This window comes from Panthera leo, chromosome B4 (assembly GCF_018350215.1).
Source record: "Panthera leo isolate Ple1 chromosome B4, P.leo_Ple1_pat1.1, whole genome shotgun sequence".
NCBI classification, from domain to species: domain Eukaryota; kingdom Metazoa; phylum Chordata; class Mammalia; order Carnivora; family Felidae; genus Panthera; species Panthera leo.
In genome coordinates this window covers 57,965,342-57,981,322 of record NC_056685.1, presented here as the reverse complement: position 1 = coordinate 57,981,322, position 15,981 = coordinate 57,965,342, and the positions used below count along the sequence as shown (strand labels likewise).

General features: G+C 43.0%; 1 protein-coding gene across 3 annotated transcripts in view; it reads left to right on the top strand.

The window, feature by feature from the left end:
* BCAT1 (branched chain amino acid transaminase 1) overlaps window positions 1-15,981 on the top strand; it is a 102,151-nt gene that overhangs the window by 27,002 nt on the left and 59,168 nt on the right. The window contains exons 1-3 of one of the 3 annotated variants that reach the window (XM_042946077.1): window positions 6,737-6,918; window positions 7,326-7,667; window positions 7,742-7,813. In XM_042946077.1, the coding sequence (XP_042802011.1) occupies window positions 7,665-7,667; window positions 7,742-7,813 (75 nt within the window). In that variant the 5' untranslated portion in view covers window positions 6,737-6,918; window positions 7,326-7,664. Of the gene's footprint in view, window positions 1-6,442; window positions 6,642-6,736; window positions 6,919-7,325; window positions 7,668-7,741; window positions 7,814-15,981 lie in introns of those variants that run through there. The other 2 variants (XM_042946076.1, XM_042946078.1) reach the window with 2 other exon arrangements.

The following is a 15,981-nucleotide window of genomic DNA, read 5'->3' as shown; positions in this document are numbered from 1 at the left end:
TATTTTTGAGAGTGTGAGAGCACAAGCAGGGGAGGGGTAGAGAGACAGAGAGAGAGAGAGAGAGAGAGAGAGAGAGAGAGAGACATAATCTGAAGCAGGCTCCAGCCTCTGAGCTGTCAGCACAGAGCCCGATGCGGGGCTTGAACTCACAAACTGTGAGTCATGACCTGAGCCAAACAACTGAGCTGCCCAGGCGTCCCTCCACTGCAGGTTTAGCATGTGTCGCCCATACCTAGCCTCTAGAACTGCAAGACAGTTTCTGTGGTTTTAAGCCAGCCAGTTTATGATACTTTGTTACAACAGCACTAGGAAACAGATATAGTAACTATATATGTACTACAAAGAATTATTCATTTTATTTGATTAAAGGGGTTTGGCATTGAATAAGCCCAACTAATTCTTTTGTCAAGATTTCTTTCTGGTTCACTGAACCAGTTCTCTGGTTTCCAGAGACCGGAGATGGGGCTTTCTCAGGGCGCCTCATCTGTCTGTGCCTTCCCAAAGGCAAGCAGAAAGCATGTAAATAATAGGTATGCAGTTTGTTTTTATGAGCCAAACAGCCTTATTTCTAAACTGTTTATTATTAAAAAAAGAGAAACACTTGAAAAGCTAACTAGATATTTTTAAGGTTTTCGCCCATATAATACTGTTCTGATCATTAATATAGATAATCCAAGGGCAGCTACTTAAAGTGAAGAACAATCATTTTTTTTTTTAAAGTTAAAAAATAAAAACGTAACAATAGCTAACATTTATTGAGCAAGATGCTAAGTGCTGCTGAGTCCTTTGTACATATCTTCATGCTGAATCTCGTCACTGCTTTAATTTTTACTCTGATTTTATTTTTTAATGTTTATTTTATTTTTGAGAGAAAGAGAGAACATGGGAGAGGGACAGAGAGAGAATCCCAAACAGTCCCTGCACTGTCAGAGCAGAGCCTGATGCGGGGCTTGAACCCTGAATCGTGAGATCATGACCTGAGCCAAAATTAAGAGTCAGGTGCTCAACTGACTGAGCCACCCAGGTGCCGCCCCTATTCTGATTTTAAAGGTGAAACTCAAAACAGGCTAGTAATTTGCTAAAGGTCATAGAGCTAATAAGTGATAGAGCCAGGATACCAACCTTTCGCTATGACCAAACATATGACAATGCCCAAACCTGCACTGAGACCAGAGCCACATGGCGTATTAAGATATAAATAAAAATTAAGCAAAATTAAAAATTCAGTTCCTTAGGTACACTAACCACATTTGGATGCTCGGTAGTCTCATGTGGCCTGGTGCAGGTACAGAACATTTCCATCCTTGTAGAAAGTTCTATTGGAAAGCACTGGTCCAATCCCTTAATAGAATACATTGAAAACCCCTGTTAGGACTGGTTAAGGGAAGAGAAGGAACAGGAAAGAGGAAAAGGAAAGAGAAAGATTTAGGGTGAGGGAGAGCCTTTTGGTGAAGAAAGAAACCTACATCTAGGGGTAGAGTGGGTTTCTGAGGACATTTTTAGTCTGTTATCTTGTGAACTCTAGCAGTGAAAATTCTGAAGCATGTTAAATATATACTTTTTAAAAATCAGAGAGTTACAATTTAATGGGTAGTTAAATCTCAGCCTTGTGCCTGGCATTGGGTGAGGGGGAACAAACAGGCACAATTTACCATCACAGAAATTAGAGCAGCATGAATCAAATAATTCCAATAAAGTATGACAGTTATTTTGAAACGGAAAGAATTCTATGAAAAAAAAAATAGCAGAGGGGCCTATGGCAGCCTTGATAGGGTTCAGGGGTGTCTCCCTGAGGACGGAGTGCCCCATAAACTGATAAAGGGGGATGAGAGAGCCAGCCAATGGCAGGGGCGTGTTTCAGGCAGACGGCCAGCTGTGAGAAGGCCTGATGCCCAAAAGAAGGACTGAAATAGTTAAATGTGTGGCTGGAGAGAGGGAGAGTAGGGAACAGACAGCCAGAGAGTCAGGGGCAGGGTTCAGAATTTGGGATGGGTGGGAGAGCTGGCTAAAATATCTTGTCACAGGGGCGCCCGGGTGGTTCAGTCGGTTGAGCCTCTGATTTCAGTTCAGGTCATGATCTCGAGGTTCTTGAGTTTGATCCCCAGATCAGGTTTGCTGCTGTCAGCCCAGAGCCTGCTTCGGATCCTCTCTCCCCCTCTCTCTCTTCCCCTCCCTCATTCACACACACTCTCTCTCTCTCTCTCTCTTAAAAATAAATAAATTAAATAAATAAATAAATATTTTGTCACCAGGATGTTGTAAAGTTTGAGGATTTTATTGGCCTAGAAGAGATATGTTCAGATTTGCATTTTGAGACGATTTCTCTGGTTGCCATGCTAAGAATGGCTTAAGGGGAAGCAAGGCTGAAGATATAGAGGCTACTTGGAAGCTATTTGGTACCAGGATGGCAATAATATGGCTGGAGAAATGGCGACTGTCAGGATATTTGGAGGTAGAATGTATAGACGTTGGTGATCAGTTGGCTGTTCTTGAAGGATGACCCTGATGTTTCTCGGTAGGGCAGCTGCATGGAGTAGGGGTCAGTAGCCTACAGCCCGCAGGCCAAATCCGCTGTGTCCTGTTTTTGAAAATGCAGTTTTATGGGAACCCAGCCTTGACTGTTCTTTTACATATTATCTGTGGCTGCTTTTGCCACACATTGACAGATCGGAGTAATTTAGCAAAGACCACATGGTCCTCAAAACATAAAATATTTACTATCTGGCCCTTTAAGAGAATGTTTGCCAAAGGAGATAAATGATCATTACCTTCATTTATTGAGGAATTAGCACTTACCAGACAAGGTTCTAAGTAATTTACATATGGTACATGTTACGATGGTCCATCCCATTTGGCAAACATGAAGTGTTGCCGTTGCCCCATTTTATTTACAGAGGCACAGATGTGACATTCTCATTCACTCCGGTAGCTTCAGTGACCACCTGCGTGCCACTGACTCCTCAGATGTCTACTTCTAAACCAGACCTCTCGTTTGAGCCTCAGACAGGCATATGTCTAACAGCCAGTCTCAGAGACCAAAAACTCAGCATGCCCCAAACCAGACTCCTGCTGGTTCATCTTTCAGTGTTCCATTTTTCTTAGCGAATATCACCAACAAGAAGAGCAAGCCAGAAACCAAGGAGCCCTTCTTGTCACCTGTCTCTCCCTATTCTTTCTCTTGTCCACTCTGTATAAAGATTGCAGAAATCTGGCTGCTTCTCTCCGGCTGTATCACCCACCACCTGCCAGATCCAACTTATTAATAGGTCATCACTTATGTGGGTTCTATAATAGCTTTCTCATAAATCCATTTCTTCAGCCACACCCTCCTCCAGTCTCCAAACTGCAGCCACAGTGCACTTCAGTCCTGTCAACCTCCACCCCTGTTCCCTATCTAATCCTGCCCTTTGGATGGTTTTTCTTGTTCTTAGGATTCCATGAGTTCTTTCATTGTGTTTTTATGTTGTTTCATTGTTTTTGAGTTACTGTCCAGATAACAGGAGTGCAAAATAATTCTTGTCAATGCACATGCAAATAAGTTCTGAAGGTCAGGATTCAATTAATGTATCTCCCCTATTGTGGAAGAAGCTGGTTTTATGTCCATTTGCAAATTCATGTCACTATTCCTGACCCAGAAGTGTGTCTGTTCTTTGAACAAGTTTTAACATCTGCCTGGTAACTTCATTATAGTTACATGGACTATAATATAAATTCATTTTCTATGTATATGACAGTCATACTTTTACCTTTATCAGGGAAATTATCCTTTAACTCTCTTTAAAAGGCACTACGTGGTTGGCTGTCTGCCAGCCCTCCCAGTCTCACCCTCGACCAAGTTCCCTGCTTGTCTCCACTCCAGCCCTGTCTCTCTTGTCTTTTGTAAGTGCCACATTTCTTCCCTTCTCAGAGATGTTTTTTTCCTGGAACTCACTTTCATCCCAGATGTTTTTCATTCTCTCTTATAGTAAATATTTTTATCCCCTAGGTCTCTAGTTAAGGGTCCCTTGCTGGAAAGCCCTTCCGGACATTTCTGGTAAAACACAGGTAGCACTTGTTACTTTTGCTTTTTTACATTTGTAGGATTAGTTGCTGCTTTTTAACACAAGTACCATTTTTCTATGTGGCTAAAGGCAATGCATGATAATGCGATGGAAGTATGCTCACAATACATCCCCAGCACCTAGCCCAGTTCCTTCACGAATGTTACATACACAATAATAAGTATTTTAGACAGATTTTTGGTGTAAGTACTCACTGCTCAGGAGAGAGGTGGACTGAAAAAAATACATATTTGGGAGCCATCAGCATATAGGTTCAGCCACAAAAATGCACAGGAAGCAAACCATTGGGTTAAATGAAATGAAGTCTGTTAGGAGCCTTGTTCAGGTGGAATAATAGGACAGGAGTCAAATTGTAGCCACTTGAAGTGGGAGGAAATAGAAGCAGTTAATACAGATTGCCCTTGCACAAATGTTGGCTCTGACAAACCAAAAGGTATAGGTAGCACTGTGATAATTCTTGCAGTATATGTTCTCTTGATGGAAAAGGGAGGGTTTGGGGGCGCCTGGGAGGCTCAGTCCATTAAGTGTCCGACTTCAGCTCAGGTCATGATCTCATGTTCATGATTTTGAGCCCCACGTCGGGCTCTGTGCTTACAGCTCAGAGCCTGGAGTCTGATTCAGATTCTGTGTCTACCTCGCTCTCTGCCCCTCCCCCACTCATGCCCTCTCTGTCTCAAAAATAAATTTTTTAAAAAAGGGAGGGTTTACAAGTAACACTTAAAATAGCCAGAAAATTGGAGCTGTGTAATATCTATCTTTAAAACAATAACAGACTTTTAATGCATGTCTGGTGTAGTCATTTTTTTTTTTTTTTTTGAATTTATTTATATTTGAGACACAGACAGAGCATGAACGGAGGAAGGGCCAGAGAGAGAGGGACACACAGAGTCTGAAACAAGCTCCAGGCTCTGAGCTGTCAGCACAGAGCCTGATGCGGGGCTTGAACTCATGGAGTGCGAGATCATGACCTGAGCTGAAGTCGGACGCTCAAACGACTGAGCCATCCAGGCATCCCTGGTGTAGTCATTTAAACCAAGCTTTTTTTTTCTTAAAGTTCATTTATTTATTTATTTTGAGAGAGAGCACGCAAGTGAGCATGAACAGAACAGGAGCAGAGAGAGAGAGAGAGAGAGAGAGAGAGAGAACCCCAAGCAGGTCCCACACTGTCATGCAGAGCCGGGTGTGGGGCTTGAACTCATCAGCCGTGAGATCATGACCTAAGCTGAAGTTGGATGCTTAACCAACTAGCCACCCAGGCGCCCCTAAACCAAGCTTTTGAATGCAAACTGTTAATAGTTCTTCACCTAAGAGTTTCTTATTTTTAGGCAAGGGGACAAGGTTGGAAAATGGCAGCCCTAGAGTTTACTTAGTCTATACTTTTTTAAAAATTTTATTTTAAAATTCGATTTTAAATTTCTTCAGGGACTCTGGTTTCCAGCCACATGTGACCTGCCTGGGCTGGAACTTGTCGCTCCACCCAAACCTAAGGAGCTGTTCTATGCCTTTTCTGAAGGGAAGGGAGAAGTGAATGCTGTTTTCTGAGTTGAAAAGATTAGAGCTATATTGTCTTTAGGATTCTATGAAATAAATTCTAAAACCAGACCAGATTTAACCGCTCTTACCCAGAATAAACCGTTCTCCCCCCTTTCCAAGAACGAATGAGCTACTTCCTATTAATTTAAAAGCCCAGAAAGGCTCATAACTGAAGCTGACGTCGCCCTGGGAGAACACGTAGAGAAGGCAGTAGCTTCCTTTTTCCTTTCAAAGGTTGCTTTATCAGCTTCCTTAAATATTGCTTCCACGGGTTTACAGCAGCGAACGGTCAGCTCGATTGGGGCTCTTTATTTTGCCTACAACACTGAATGGCTGGGCGGATGCAATAGCGTCGAGGTCTTCCGGCAGAAAGAGCTCTTAGAGGGCGTGAGCCTGGTAACCCTGCAGCACCCCACAACAAATCCCACTTGAGGAGGTGGTGCAAAGAAATCTAAACCCCAGATTCACGTTCTCGCTCATCCGTTTGCACGTGGGGATCGGTGGCAGAAGAGAGCCAGTGCGCAACTGCCAATCCCGGACTGCAGACTCGGGGGCAGAAGCTTTTAGCTTTTCTGTCCACGGAAACTCTTCCCCTAATGTAAATTAATTTCCCCAAGTTTGCCTTCGCCCTGGCCGAGGGGCGTGTCCGGGCCGGTAACCCTGGGGTGGCTCGGTAAATGCTCCTGAAGTGCCTGCCTTTGGAAAGGCGCTCGCTCGTGGCGCGCACGCTCGTGCCCCAGCCGGAGACCAAGTGGCGGAAACTAGGGCTTTGGTTTTACCCACCGAAAAGAGAGAGGGACCAGACGGTTGGAGGCTCCACCCCCGGGGATGCTGGAGGGGCTGCGTTGTTCCCTGCGCCTGGCCCTGGCGCTGGGCCCCAGGCGGCGGCAGCCCGCGCCGCGCAGTCGGTGCGCGGGGGCTTGGTCACGCCGCCGGCTTTCGCGTCCAGCCGCGCGCTGCGTGCGGCCGCAGCTCTCCGCAGCCCCGCGCCCCCGGGGACTCCCCATGGCCAGCCCAACCCGCGCCGCTGCGGCCTTCGCCCGCCAGGTACCCGAACCCAGACGTTTGCGGAAGGGGGGCGGATTGCACCGGCGTCTCCGAAGCCTGCCGGCCTGGTCGGGCGCATCGCTGTCGTTTCCTGCACTATCCTGCTTTGCCGCACACCGCCGTTCCGTCTCCACCCAGGCGTTTCCTCTCTCCCCAATCCTAACCGAAATCTAGAGCCCCAGCCAGCGAACTCCGCCTTGGAGAGGCCCCCGCCGGCCAGGTCTAATGCCCAGCCGCTGACGTGCTCCGGAGCGCGGCGTGGACAGCCACCGGGGACGTGAGGGTCGCCATGGAAGCTGCTTTGGGGGAGGAGGGGGAAGCGGAATTTCTGGGCTGCCAGAACTGACAACCACATCCTGCGTTCCTTTGCCACCCCAAAATATTTTGACCGCAGCCTTCTGCCTTCTTGGATTCCACCCCCCCCCCCGACTTTTTTTTTCCCCTCTCCATCTCTTATGTAGCTATTTAGCAGATTGGGGGAGGGGGGTTGTTTGTTTTGTTTTTAAGGTATGCACCTTTCCCCAACTCGTCCCTCAACCATTGTGCCTTTAAGTATCGTTTGAATTACCCCCTAATTTCCTGAGGTTTTGTCCTTAACCTGTGAGGTTTGGTGTCCGTGCGCCCGCATTGCAGGACCCTGCCCGTGGAGAAAATGGTTCATTCTCGTCCTCATCCCTTTTCCAGCCTTGCTATTGTGCGCCGGTGATTGACAAGACCACGAGGCTGAGCTCGCCCAGGAGATTTTTCTATAAATGGCTTAAAACCCTGGTCTAGACTATTCGCTCCGATGTAAGGGGGACAATCACCTTCTTGTTCTTTGCTGGTGAACCCTGGCTCTGTAGGGCGAACCTGGAATTTAACCAGTCTGCCCTAAGCTAGCGGTGGAGGACGAAAACAGCTGCGTCCTCCTGAAAGGTTGAAAGTGAAGGGCAGCGCTCCCAGGACGCTCTCCTTTGGGGCTGGTGCCCGGGTGCTTGATCTTCCTCCTGTTTGCTTGGGTACCTGAGCGGAGCACGCGGTGTGATGGTGAGTGATACTGATTACCCCAGGCCACAGTTTACCCACCTGGTTTTACTTAATGAATTTAATTCTTCTTTAAGGACTGCAGTAACGGATGCTCCCCAGAATGTACCGGAGCAGCGGGATCAAAAGAGATGGTGGGGACTTTCAAGGTAAGGTTATTTGCTCAAGGTTAAGTCCTACAACAATTAACTGAATAAATCTATTTCTTGTTGAGATTTGGGGCAATTTCACGGTGTGGATTTTACAGTAGTTTAGATATGCTGCCATGCATTTTAGATTCCACTGGGGGGGGGTCATTTGGGGAGCAGTAATATCTTCATATCTAAAATTACCTAGAAGTTAATTACTTATTTCATGAATCATAACTTTTTCTTGAAAAACAACTAATTTGTAAATATTCATCTAGATAGAGGTTTATCTGATTGTCTAAGTATAACCTTTCACTATGCTTGTGGAAAAAGTTACACTTGTCATTTTTCTCTTTAAACCAACACCTAACATTTTACAGTAAATGTGTTGTATTTTCCTACCTACTCTCTGAATTATGGGGTTTGTATATTAAATAATCTCATAACTTCCCAGGCAAATAGTGAGGAGCAAATGAGGAACAATCTTGTAAAAGCACTTTGAAAATCATAAAAATACAAATATAAGGTGTATTATTATTTTCTTTATAAATTATCATCTCCACTGCACCCCACCAACCATGGAGGTTTTTGCTTCCTCTCTTTATGTCTCCTGCCTATTTCAGTCACTCACTGTCAATTGTCATCCATAGCACAGAGTGTCCTCATGATCTCACATCCTGGCAGGGTTCAGAGAGGGAGTGGAAACTTGACTCATCAATTTAACACACACCCAGCTCTTACTGTGTGTTAGGCATTGGAAATCTGAAGATAAATTCAAGATAAGGTCTCTGCTGTCAGGATTTAAAAAAAAAAATAGAATATCGTAATTTCTTTACAAAAATAAGCTTGTGAATTTTATGTGTCCATAATGCTCCTGGTCCTTTAAAGATCATATCCTCTGTAACCTTATAGCTGATCTAATCTACTCTGCTAATTAAGACTAAGTTCTAATACATTTGGAGACTTAAATATATTGAGATATTGGGTCCTAGGAAAAATGAGATAAAACAGACTCCTATTTGATAATCTCTCAGAGTCCTTTTATATAGTAGGTAAATTCCTCAAAGGGTATATAGATGAATGTGATTTTTTTCCTCAAAATTTCTTTATATTTTTATACATAGAGAATTTTTGCCAAGTTAAAATTAATTCATAATGTAAATAATCTGCTGAATTTAGATTTCTATATATTATGTTTTAGTTAAGGGGGAGGTGTGCTGACATTCTACATTTGTATTTATATATTAAAACATGGGTTGTTAATGGTGGTTGTATTCACAGTGCATATGTGATGAGGCAAATGAAAAATGAAATTGATAATTTTGGGAGAAAAATGGTGGGTTTTATAAGACCATTTTTGCTTTTGACAAAAAGCAAAAATATTTTTCTATCTCTTTTTTATTTACTCCATTTGTATTTTTAAATTGCCTTTTGGATTTCTCATAGGGAGTTTTCATATTGTATCTCCTCCCCTCATTTTGATGCAGTCATTTTATTTATTTTTTATTTTTTTAATATGAAATTATTGTCAGATTGGTTTCAATACAACACCCTGTGCTCATCCCAACGGGTGCCCTCTTCAGTGCCCATCACCCATCCTTCCCACTCTCCCACCCCCGATCAACCCTCAGTTTGTTCTCAGTTTTTTTTTTTTGTTTTTTTTTTTTAACGTTTATTTATTTTTGAGACAGAGAGAGACAGAGCATGAACGGGGGAGGGGCAGAGAGAGAGGGAGTCACAGAATCGGAAGCAGGCTCCAGGCTCTGAGCCATCAGCCCAGAGCCCGACGCGGGGCTCGAACTCACGGACCGTGAGATTGTGACCTGAGCTGAAGTCGGAGGCTTAACCACCCAGGTGCCCCTGTTCTCAGTTTTAAAGTGAGGATCCAGTTTCCCAACAAAGCCCAGAAATAAGATGCCTTATTACAGAAGCTTTCTATGGACTCCAGAGTAATCTTGTTTCAAAGAAATCCGCTGTTTCTTCCACTTTCCCCTGCTTTATTCATCTCCACAGAATGTGACACTCGAAATCTGTAATTCTGCTCTTTGTACCTTTCTATTAGGTTTTAAAAGAGGGTCTCTAAAAGATCATGAACATAGCACCTAAAACTTTCGAAGTAGAGTAAGAAAAGTGCACTTTTTGTAGAACAAAGTTGTACAATTTCTGATACACTTGTAAGGCTGAGATAGCTCTTAAACATTATGTGTTGTGTCCAATGCAGAGAACAGCTCCAATACTGAGCAATGAAGGAGAGATGTTGCTAGAATGCTGGCTAACACAGCCCTCAGGTGCAACCAGGTTGCATTTGCCTCTTATGGGCTTCCCCATTTCAGAGCAAATACTTACCCAAGCGTGGCTTTGAGTTAGGAACTCATTGTTTTTTTAATACGCTTTGTTTTTGTCAATATTTGCCATTTCACAGTCCAGTCCTTGTGGCCTTGCCTTTCAAATTCTTCCTCAGGCATAATATGGCCTGAAGTCATCAGAGAACATGGAGCATTGGAAAGGGACAGATTAATTATGCAGGAGAGAGTATCACTTAACAAATATTGTTCTTTTTTATCCATCTTTGGAAAGTAAATGTAGAAAGTTTCTAAAGAACGCTGATAAAAACTGTTTGCAAAATTTCTTTTATGCCAAAAATTTTTTCACCACCTTAGACTTGATTTCATATCTACTCAAAACCAGTCACAAACTTCAGCTAATATTGTTTACTTTAGAATTTCATTCAGTGTCCAATTAGGATATTTAATATTCTTAGGTAATTTCTCTTGGAGCTCAGGTTAAAAGCTGTTAGTTTTAGTTTCCAGAATTGCAGAAAATTTTTTAAAGAAAGGAAAATAGACTTCTTGATGAAATTCTGAAAGCACTAAGTTGTGCATTACTTTGAAAAACTGTATGTTGGGCAATCCTTTACAAATTAGAAAGTTAGAGGGTTGCTGTTCATATCATTAATAAATCACATCTTATAGGGGCGACTGGGTGGCTCAGTTGGTTAAGTGTCCGACTTCGGCTCAGGTCATGATCTCGTGGTTCATGGGTTCGAGCATTGCATCGGGCTCCGTGCTGACAGCTCAGAGCCTGGAGCCCCCTTCAGATTCTGTCTCCCTCTCTCTATATACCTCCTCCACTCACACTCTGTTTCTCTCTCTCTCTCTCTCTCTCTCTCTCTCTCAAAAATATTTTTTAAAAATCACATCTTATAAAAGGATGTAGCGGCCTATGAAAATAAGGCTTATAATTTAATCATTTGTATTCAGCTTCCAGAAACTTAATTAGTGGTATCAAGTTATAATTACAGGAGCACTAAGTCAAGCATAAAACCACCTATTCTATATCTTTGCCATTAACTAGCTTGATCTCACAGGGCCAGTGGATCACTATGGGTGGTCCTAGAGATACTTTAAGGAGAGTTCAGAAAAGTAAAAATTATATACTATGCCATGCTCATTCTTTTTTTTTTTTTTTTTTTTTAAGAGAGAGATAGAGCATGAGCAGGGGAGGGACAGAGAGAGGGAGACACCAAACTGGAAGTGGGCTCCAGGCTCCACATTGTCAGCACAGAGCCTGATGCGGGGCTCAAACTCACAAACTGTGAGATTGTGACCTGAGCTGAAGTCCGAGGTTTAACCACTGAGCCACCCAGGAGCCCCTAGGTTATGATAATTCTTAAAGTTGGTTCTTTAAGGATCTGTAGTAACAAAAAAGGTCTTTTAGTAAGATTTTTATAAAATCTACAGCAGTCTGTTGTGTTGAAATATACTAAACCATGAAGATCAATCCATATTTAGTGAAATTTACAACAGAATTATTAGTACATATTTGATGTGTATAGTAGTTACTGTGCTAAATGAGAGTCGAACATAATCCAAAGCAATGACTGCCTTTTCCAAATGTTCAAATTGGCTAAAAGATTTTATAGAGCCAAACCAAACATTTTGGGAGCTGGGATGTCTATCTGTGTAGAGGGATTGTGTGAGCAACTGCTAGGCAGTTTGAAAAGCTGAGGATACCCCCAGACTGCTGGGCCAGATGGGGTGCTACAGTTTCCATACTTCCTGCTGGAGTAAAAGAGAAGAGAGTTTGGATAAACTGGCCGCACCACATGTCCAGTGTTACAGATGGAGGAAATGATGGGAAGAAAAAGAGGTAAAGGTGGGAAGACATCTGTAGCCAGGTTTTAGTCCTTCCTGTTAAACTATGGCATATAAACAAGAATGCTTAAGGGCTGGTCAGTTTTCAGGCACCGAGGAGACCCCAAATACAGCCCCCCTGTGTTCCTTGTTAACAGATTGTGTTTGCAGTTCTCCGACCAGCCCTGCTAGGCTCCCTTGGAACTTGATAGATCAGTGTGATACATTTCTGACCAGTAAGGCATATGGAAATTCCTGGAGAAATGTTGCTTTTGTGATCAAAAGGAAGAGACTTGTCTCCTCTTATCCTTTTCCTCCCCTATCTTTGGACCTTGATGAGATCATTAAAGCTGAAGCTACAGCTATAAGCAGCTCTTCTTTGACCCTGAGGAGAAGGCTAAGAAAATCACAGGGCCTTGAGATGATGGGGTTCTGTCGGACCTGGCTCTTTCAGACTTAACGTGAGAAAACCAACTCCTGTTTGTGTTTTACTTACTTGCAGCTGAATGCATTCCTAAGTGATAAGTAAAAGGTTAATGCAGGACATTAGTGAGAGGTAGAACTGAAAAAACAAGTTAGTGCCATACTTGGGATACTTAATTTTGCAGCTAAAATATTTGGCCTTAAATCTATAGCCATTTAGGTATTCAGTGCACATTGAAAATTATGATCAAGCATGCGATTATGTTCAGAGAGATTATAAGGAAGAGATACAGAATATTTGCTACTGAGGGGGTAGTAGAAATTGAGGAATCAGATTTCTTAAAGAGATTCTTGAAATTACAAGTGTCTCTATTACTGATAGGGGGAACCGAGGGTTGGGAGAATGTTGTGAGAATGATAAATTACCTCGAAAGGAATGAAGATGTAAAGAAAATACAGGAAAAAATAAACAATGAATTTGTTAATGGAGGTCCTGTCTGGAAAGTGGGAATGTGGTGGCCAGGGTGCTAGTTGGGAATTTGACACTTTTCATTTTTCTTCCCTTTACAGTAGAAATTTAACGTAGTAAACACGTATTACTCTTACTAAATGAATTAAGGCTTAAGAAGTAAGGAAGTAGTGGGGCGCCTGGGTGGCGCAGTCGGTTAAGCGTCCGACTTCAGCCAGGTCATGATCTCGCGGTCCGTGAGTTTGAGCCCCGCGTCAGGCTCTGGGCTGATGGCTCGGAGCCTGGAGCCTGTTTCTGATTCTGTGTCTCCCTCTCTCTCTGCCCCTCCCCCGTTCGTGCTCTGTCTCTCTCTGTCCCAAAAATAAATAAAAAACGTTGAAAAAAAAAATTAAAAAAAAAAAAAGAAGTAAGGAAGTAGAACATAATATATCAGAAATAGGGACCAACTTTTGGAGGAAATAGGTGTTCCATTTTTTTTTTTTTTTTTTTTTTTTTTTTTTTTAACGTTTATTTATTTTTGAGACAGAGAGAGAGACAGAGCATGAACGGAGGAGGGGCAGAGAGAGAGGGAGACACAGAATCGGAAGCAGGCTCCAGGCTCTGAGCCGTCAGCCCAGAGCCCGACGCGGGGCTCGAACTCACGGACCGCGAGATGGTGACCTGAGCTGAAGTCGGACGCTTAACCGACTGAGCCACCCAGGCGCCCCAAGGTGTTCCATTTTAGATACGTTCAGTGTGAGATAACCAACGTCCTGGGATTACAAAATAATGTACAGATTTTGATAAGAATTCACAAATGAGACTTGAATCTCTGAAGTGGTTCTCAGCCCTTCCAGTCTTAGCAGCCAGTGTTGGGAACCCTCACTCTTCAGGTTGCTGAAATCTCTGTGTGTGTGTGTGTGTGTGTGTGTGTGTGTGTGTGTATACATATACACACACATATATGTACACACTCACACACATATATACATACATATGTTCACACATGTATATATACACTTATATATGCATACATATATATACATACATATTTATACATATATATAAATATATATACATATATATAAATATGTATATATGTATAATGTTTATTTTTGAATAAGAGAGCGAGAGAGAATTCCAAGCACGCTTTGTACTGTTGGCACAGAGCCTGACTTGGGGCTAGAACTCATGAACCGTGAGATCATGACCTGAGCTGAAATCAAAAGTCGGACGCTCAGCCAACTGAGCCACCTAAGTGCCAACCTAAGATTGCTGAAATCTTCAAGGGAGACGGTGTGGTATGGTTCTGAGCCCAGAGTGCACAGTTAGAATCACTTGGGTAAGTTCAAACAAAGAACGCTTCCCCTGCTCTATCCCAAAGATTCTGTTTCAGTTCTGGAATGGAGTGTGGGTTAGTGTTTTTAAAAAGCTCCGTAGTTGAATTCAATGTGTATCCGGGGTTGAGGATCCCTGGTGCAGAGGAGGAAATGTAGAGGCTCAAAGAAAAAACTCAGTGTTACCCGGATTCTTGTGTTTTACCACTGCCAAACTATCTTTCTCCCCCTTCCTGTTTTGCTCCTTCATACTTTTGGAACAAGAAATAAAAGCATGGAAGCCATGTGTCTAGTATTATCCCTGATGGCTACTTCAGATTGCCCAGAATAAAGAGGTAAACTGGGGTTACTTTAATTGCTAGCAGCCTCTATGGTGAGGATTCTTGGGGATATAAGGAAGATGGCGTACAGTCTTACCTGCACAGAGCCAGAACCCATGCAGAATTGGAATGTTAGTCAGTGTACCGTGAAGTAACTAGTTCTCTCGGCTCACCCCTTCCCCCACTCCAGCAGCCACAGTGCCTCCATGACTCCTCTGCCACTCCACTTCCCCTACATTTCCTGAATTCCTGCCGCACTGAGTCTTCCCTGTTCCTTGAATATGCCAAGTCTGGTTCCTACCACAGAATCTTGGCCCTTGCTTCCTCTTACTCAAATATTTTGCCTCTGGATATCTACATGGCCTACTTCCTTCTTCATTCAAGTCTTTGCTTAAAGGATACCTCATCAGGAAGGTCATTCTCAACGCTGCTACCAAAAATAAGCATTTTCTTCCCCCACTCTGTCCTTTTAAGCAGCTTTCATTTTCTTCATAGCACTAATCACCTGCTGACCTCTCTTCACTTATTTCTTTATACTGTTTTTCCTGCTCTAAGACAACAGGATTTTACTTGTTTTATTCCCTGAGATTCCTTTGGGCCTGTAGCAATACAGGTACACAGTAGCTCAACAGATATTAGGCTGAATGAATGCGTAATACTTGCTCACAGTGGCTACTGCCTGTCCATGGCTGACTGTGAGCTTGCCTGAGAAGGAGGGGCTGGGCCACAGGCATCTTTGCATCTGTTGTGCTTGCTTATTTATTTATTTTTGAGAGAGAGAGCAACACAAGCCTGGGAGAGACAGAGAGTGAGGGGGACAGAGGATCCGAAGCGGGCTCTGTGCTGACAGCAGAGAGCCTGACATGGGGCTTGAACTCGCAAGCTGTGAGATCATGACCTGAGCAGAGTCGGCTGCTCAACCACCCGAGCCACCCACGTGCCCCTCTCTTGTGCTTATTTAGTGCAGTGCCTGAACCATTGTGCTGATTCAGTCAGTGTTCACTGAGTGAATAAAAAAGGCAAAATACTAAGAATAATAAAGCATATAAGGAAGAAAGAGGAACCATGGGAAAGAGAAATAAAAACAACCCTACAGTTGTTTGATATGAGGCCATAGTCTTGTTTTTAAATATTATGTAGATTATTATTGATATAAAGTATATATTCCATTGCTTATATTGATTTCATGGCAGGTGGGGTTGTTTGTTGGAGAGCTTAGAAATCATGTAAGGTGTAAGGATCATGTGTAGTTGATATCTTATTGATTAGCTCATTAGAATTGTTTAGCTAGTGATAGAAATAACTTGGAACGTGATCTTTATTTTACTTTTGAAGAACCATGCAAAGCACTGGTTCTGTCACTTGGGGTGGGGGAAGCTAAGGTCTGCTGTCTTTACAATGTTGAAGATGTACCCTGAACTTAGCAAGTAGGAAAATCTCTCTCCTACTTACACTCCCATCTCCATTTGTACCTATTCTCCTCTTTCTGTTTTGGGTCTTACTACCCTCTCCTGTTATTAAGAAATTT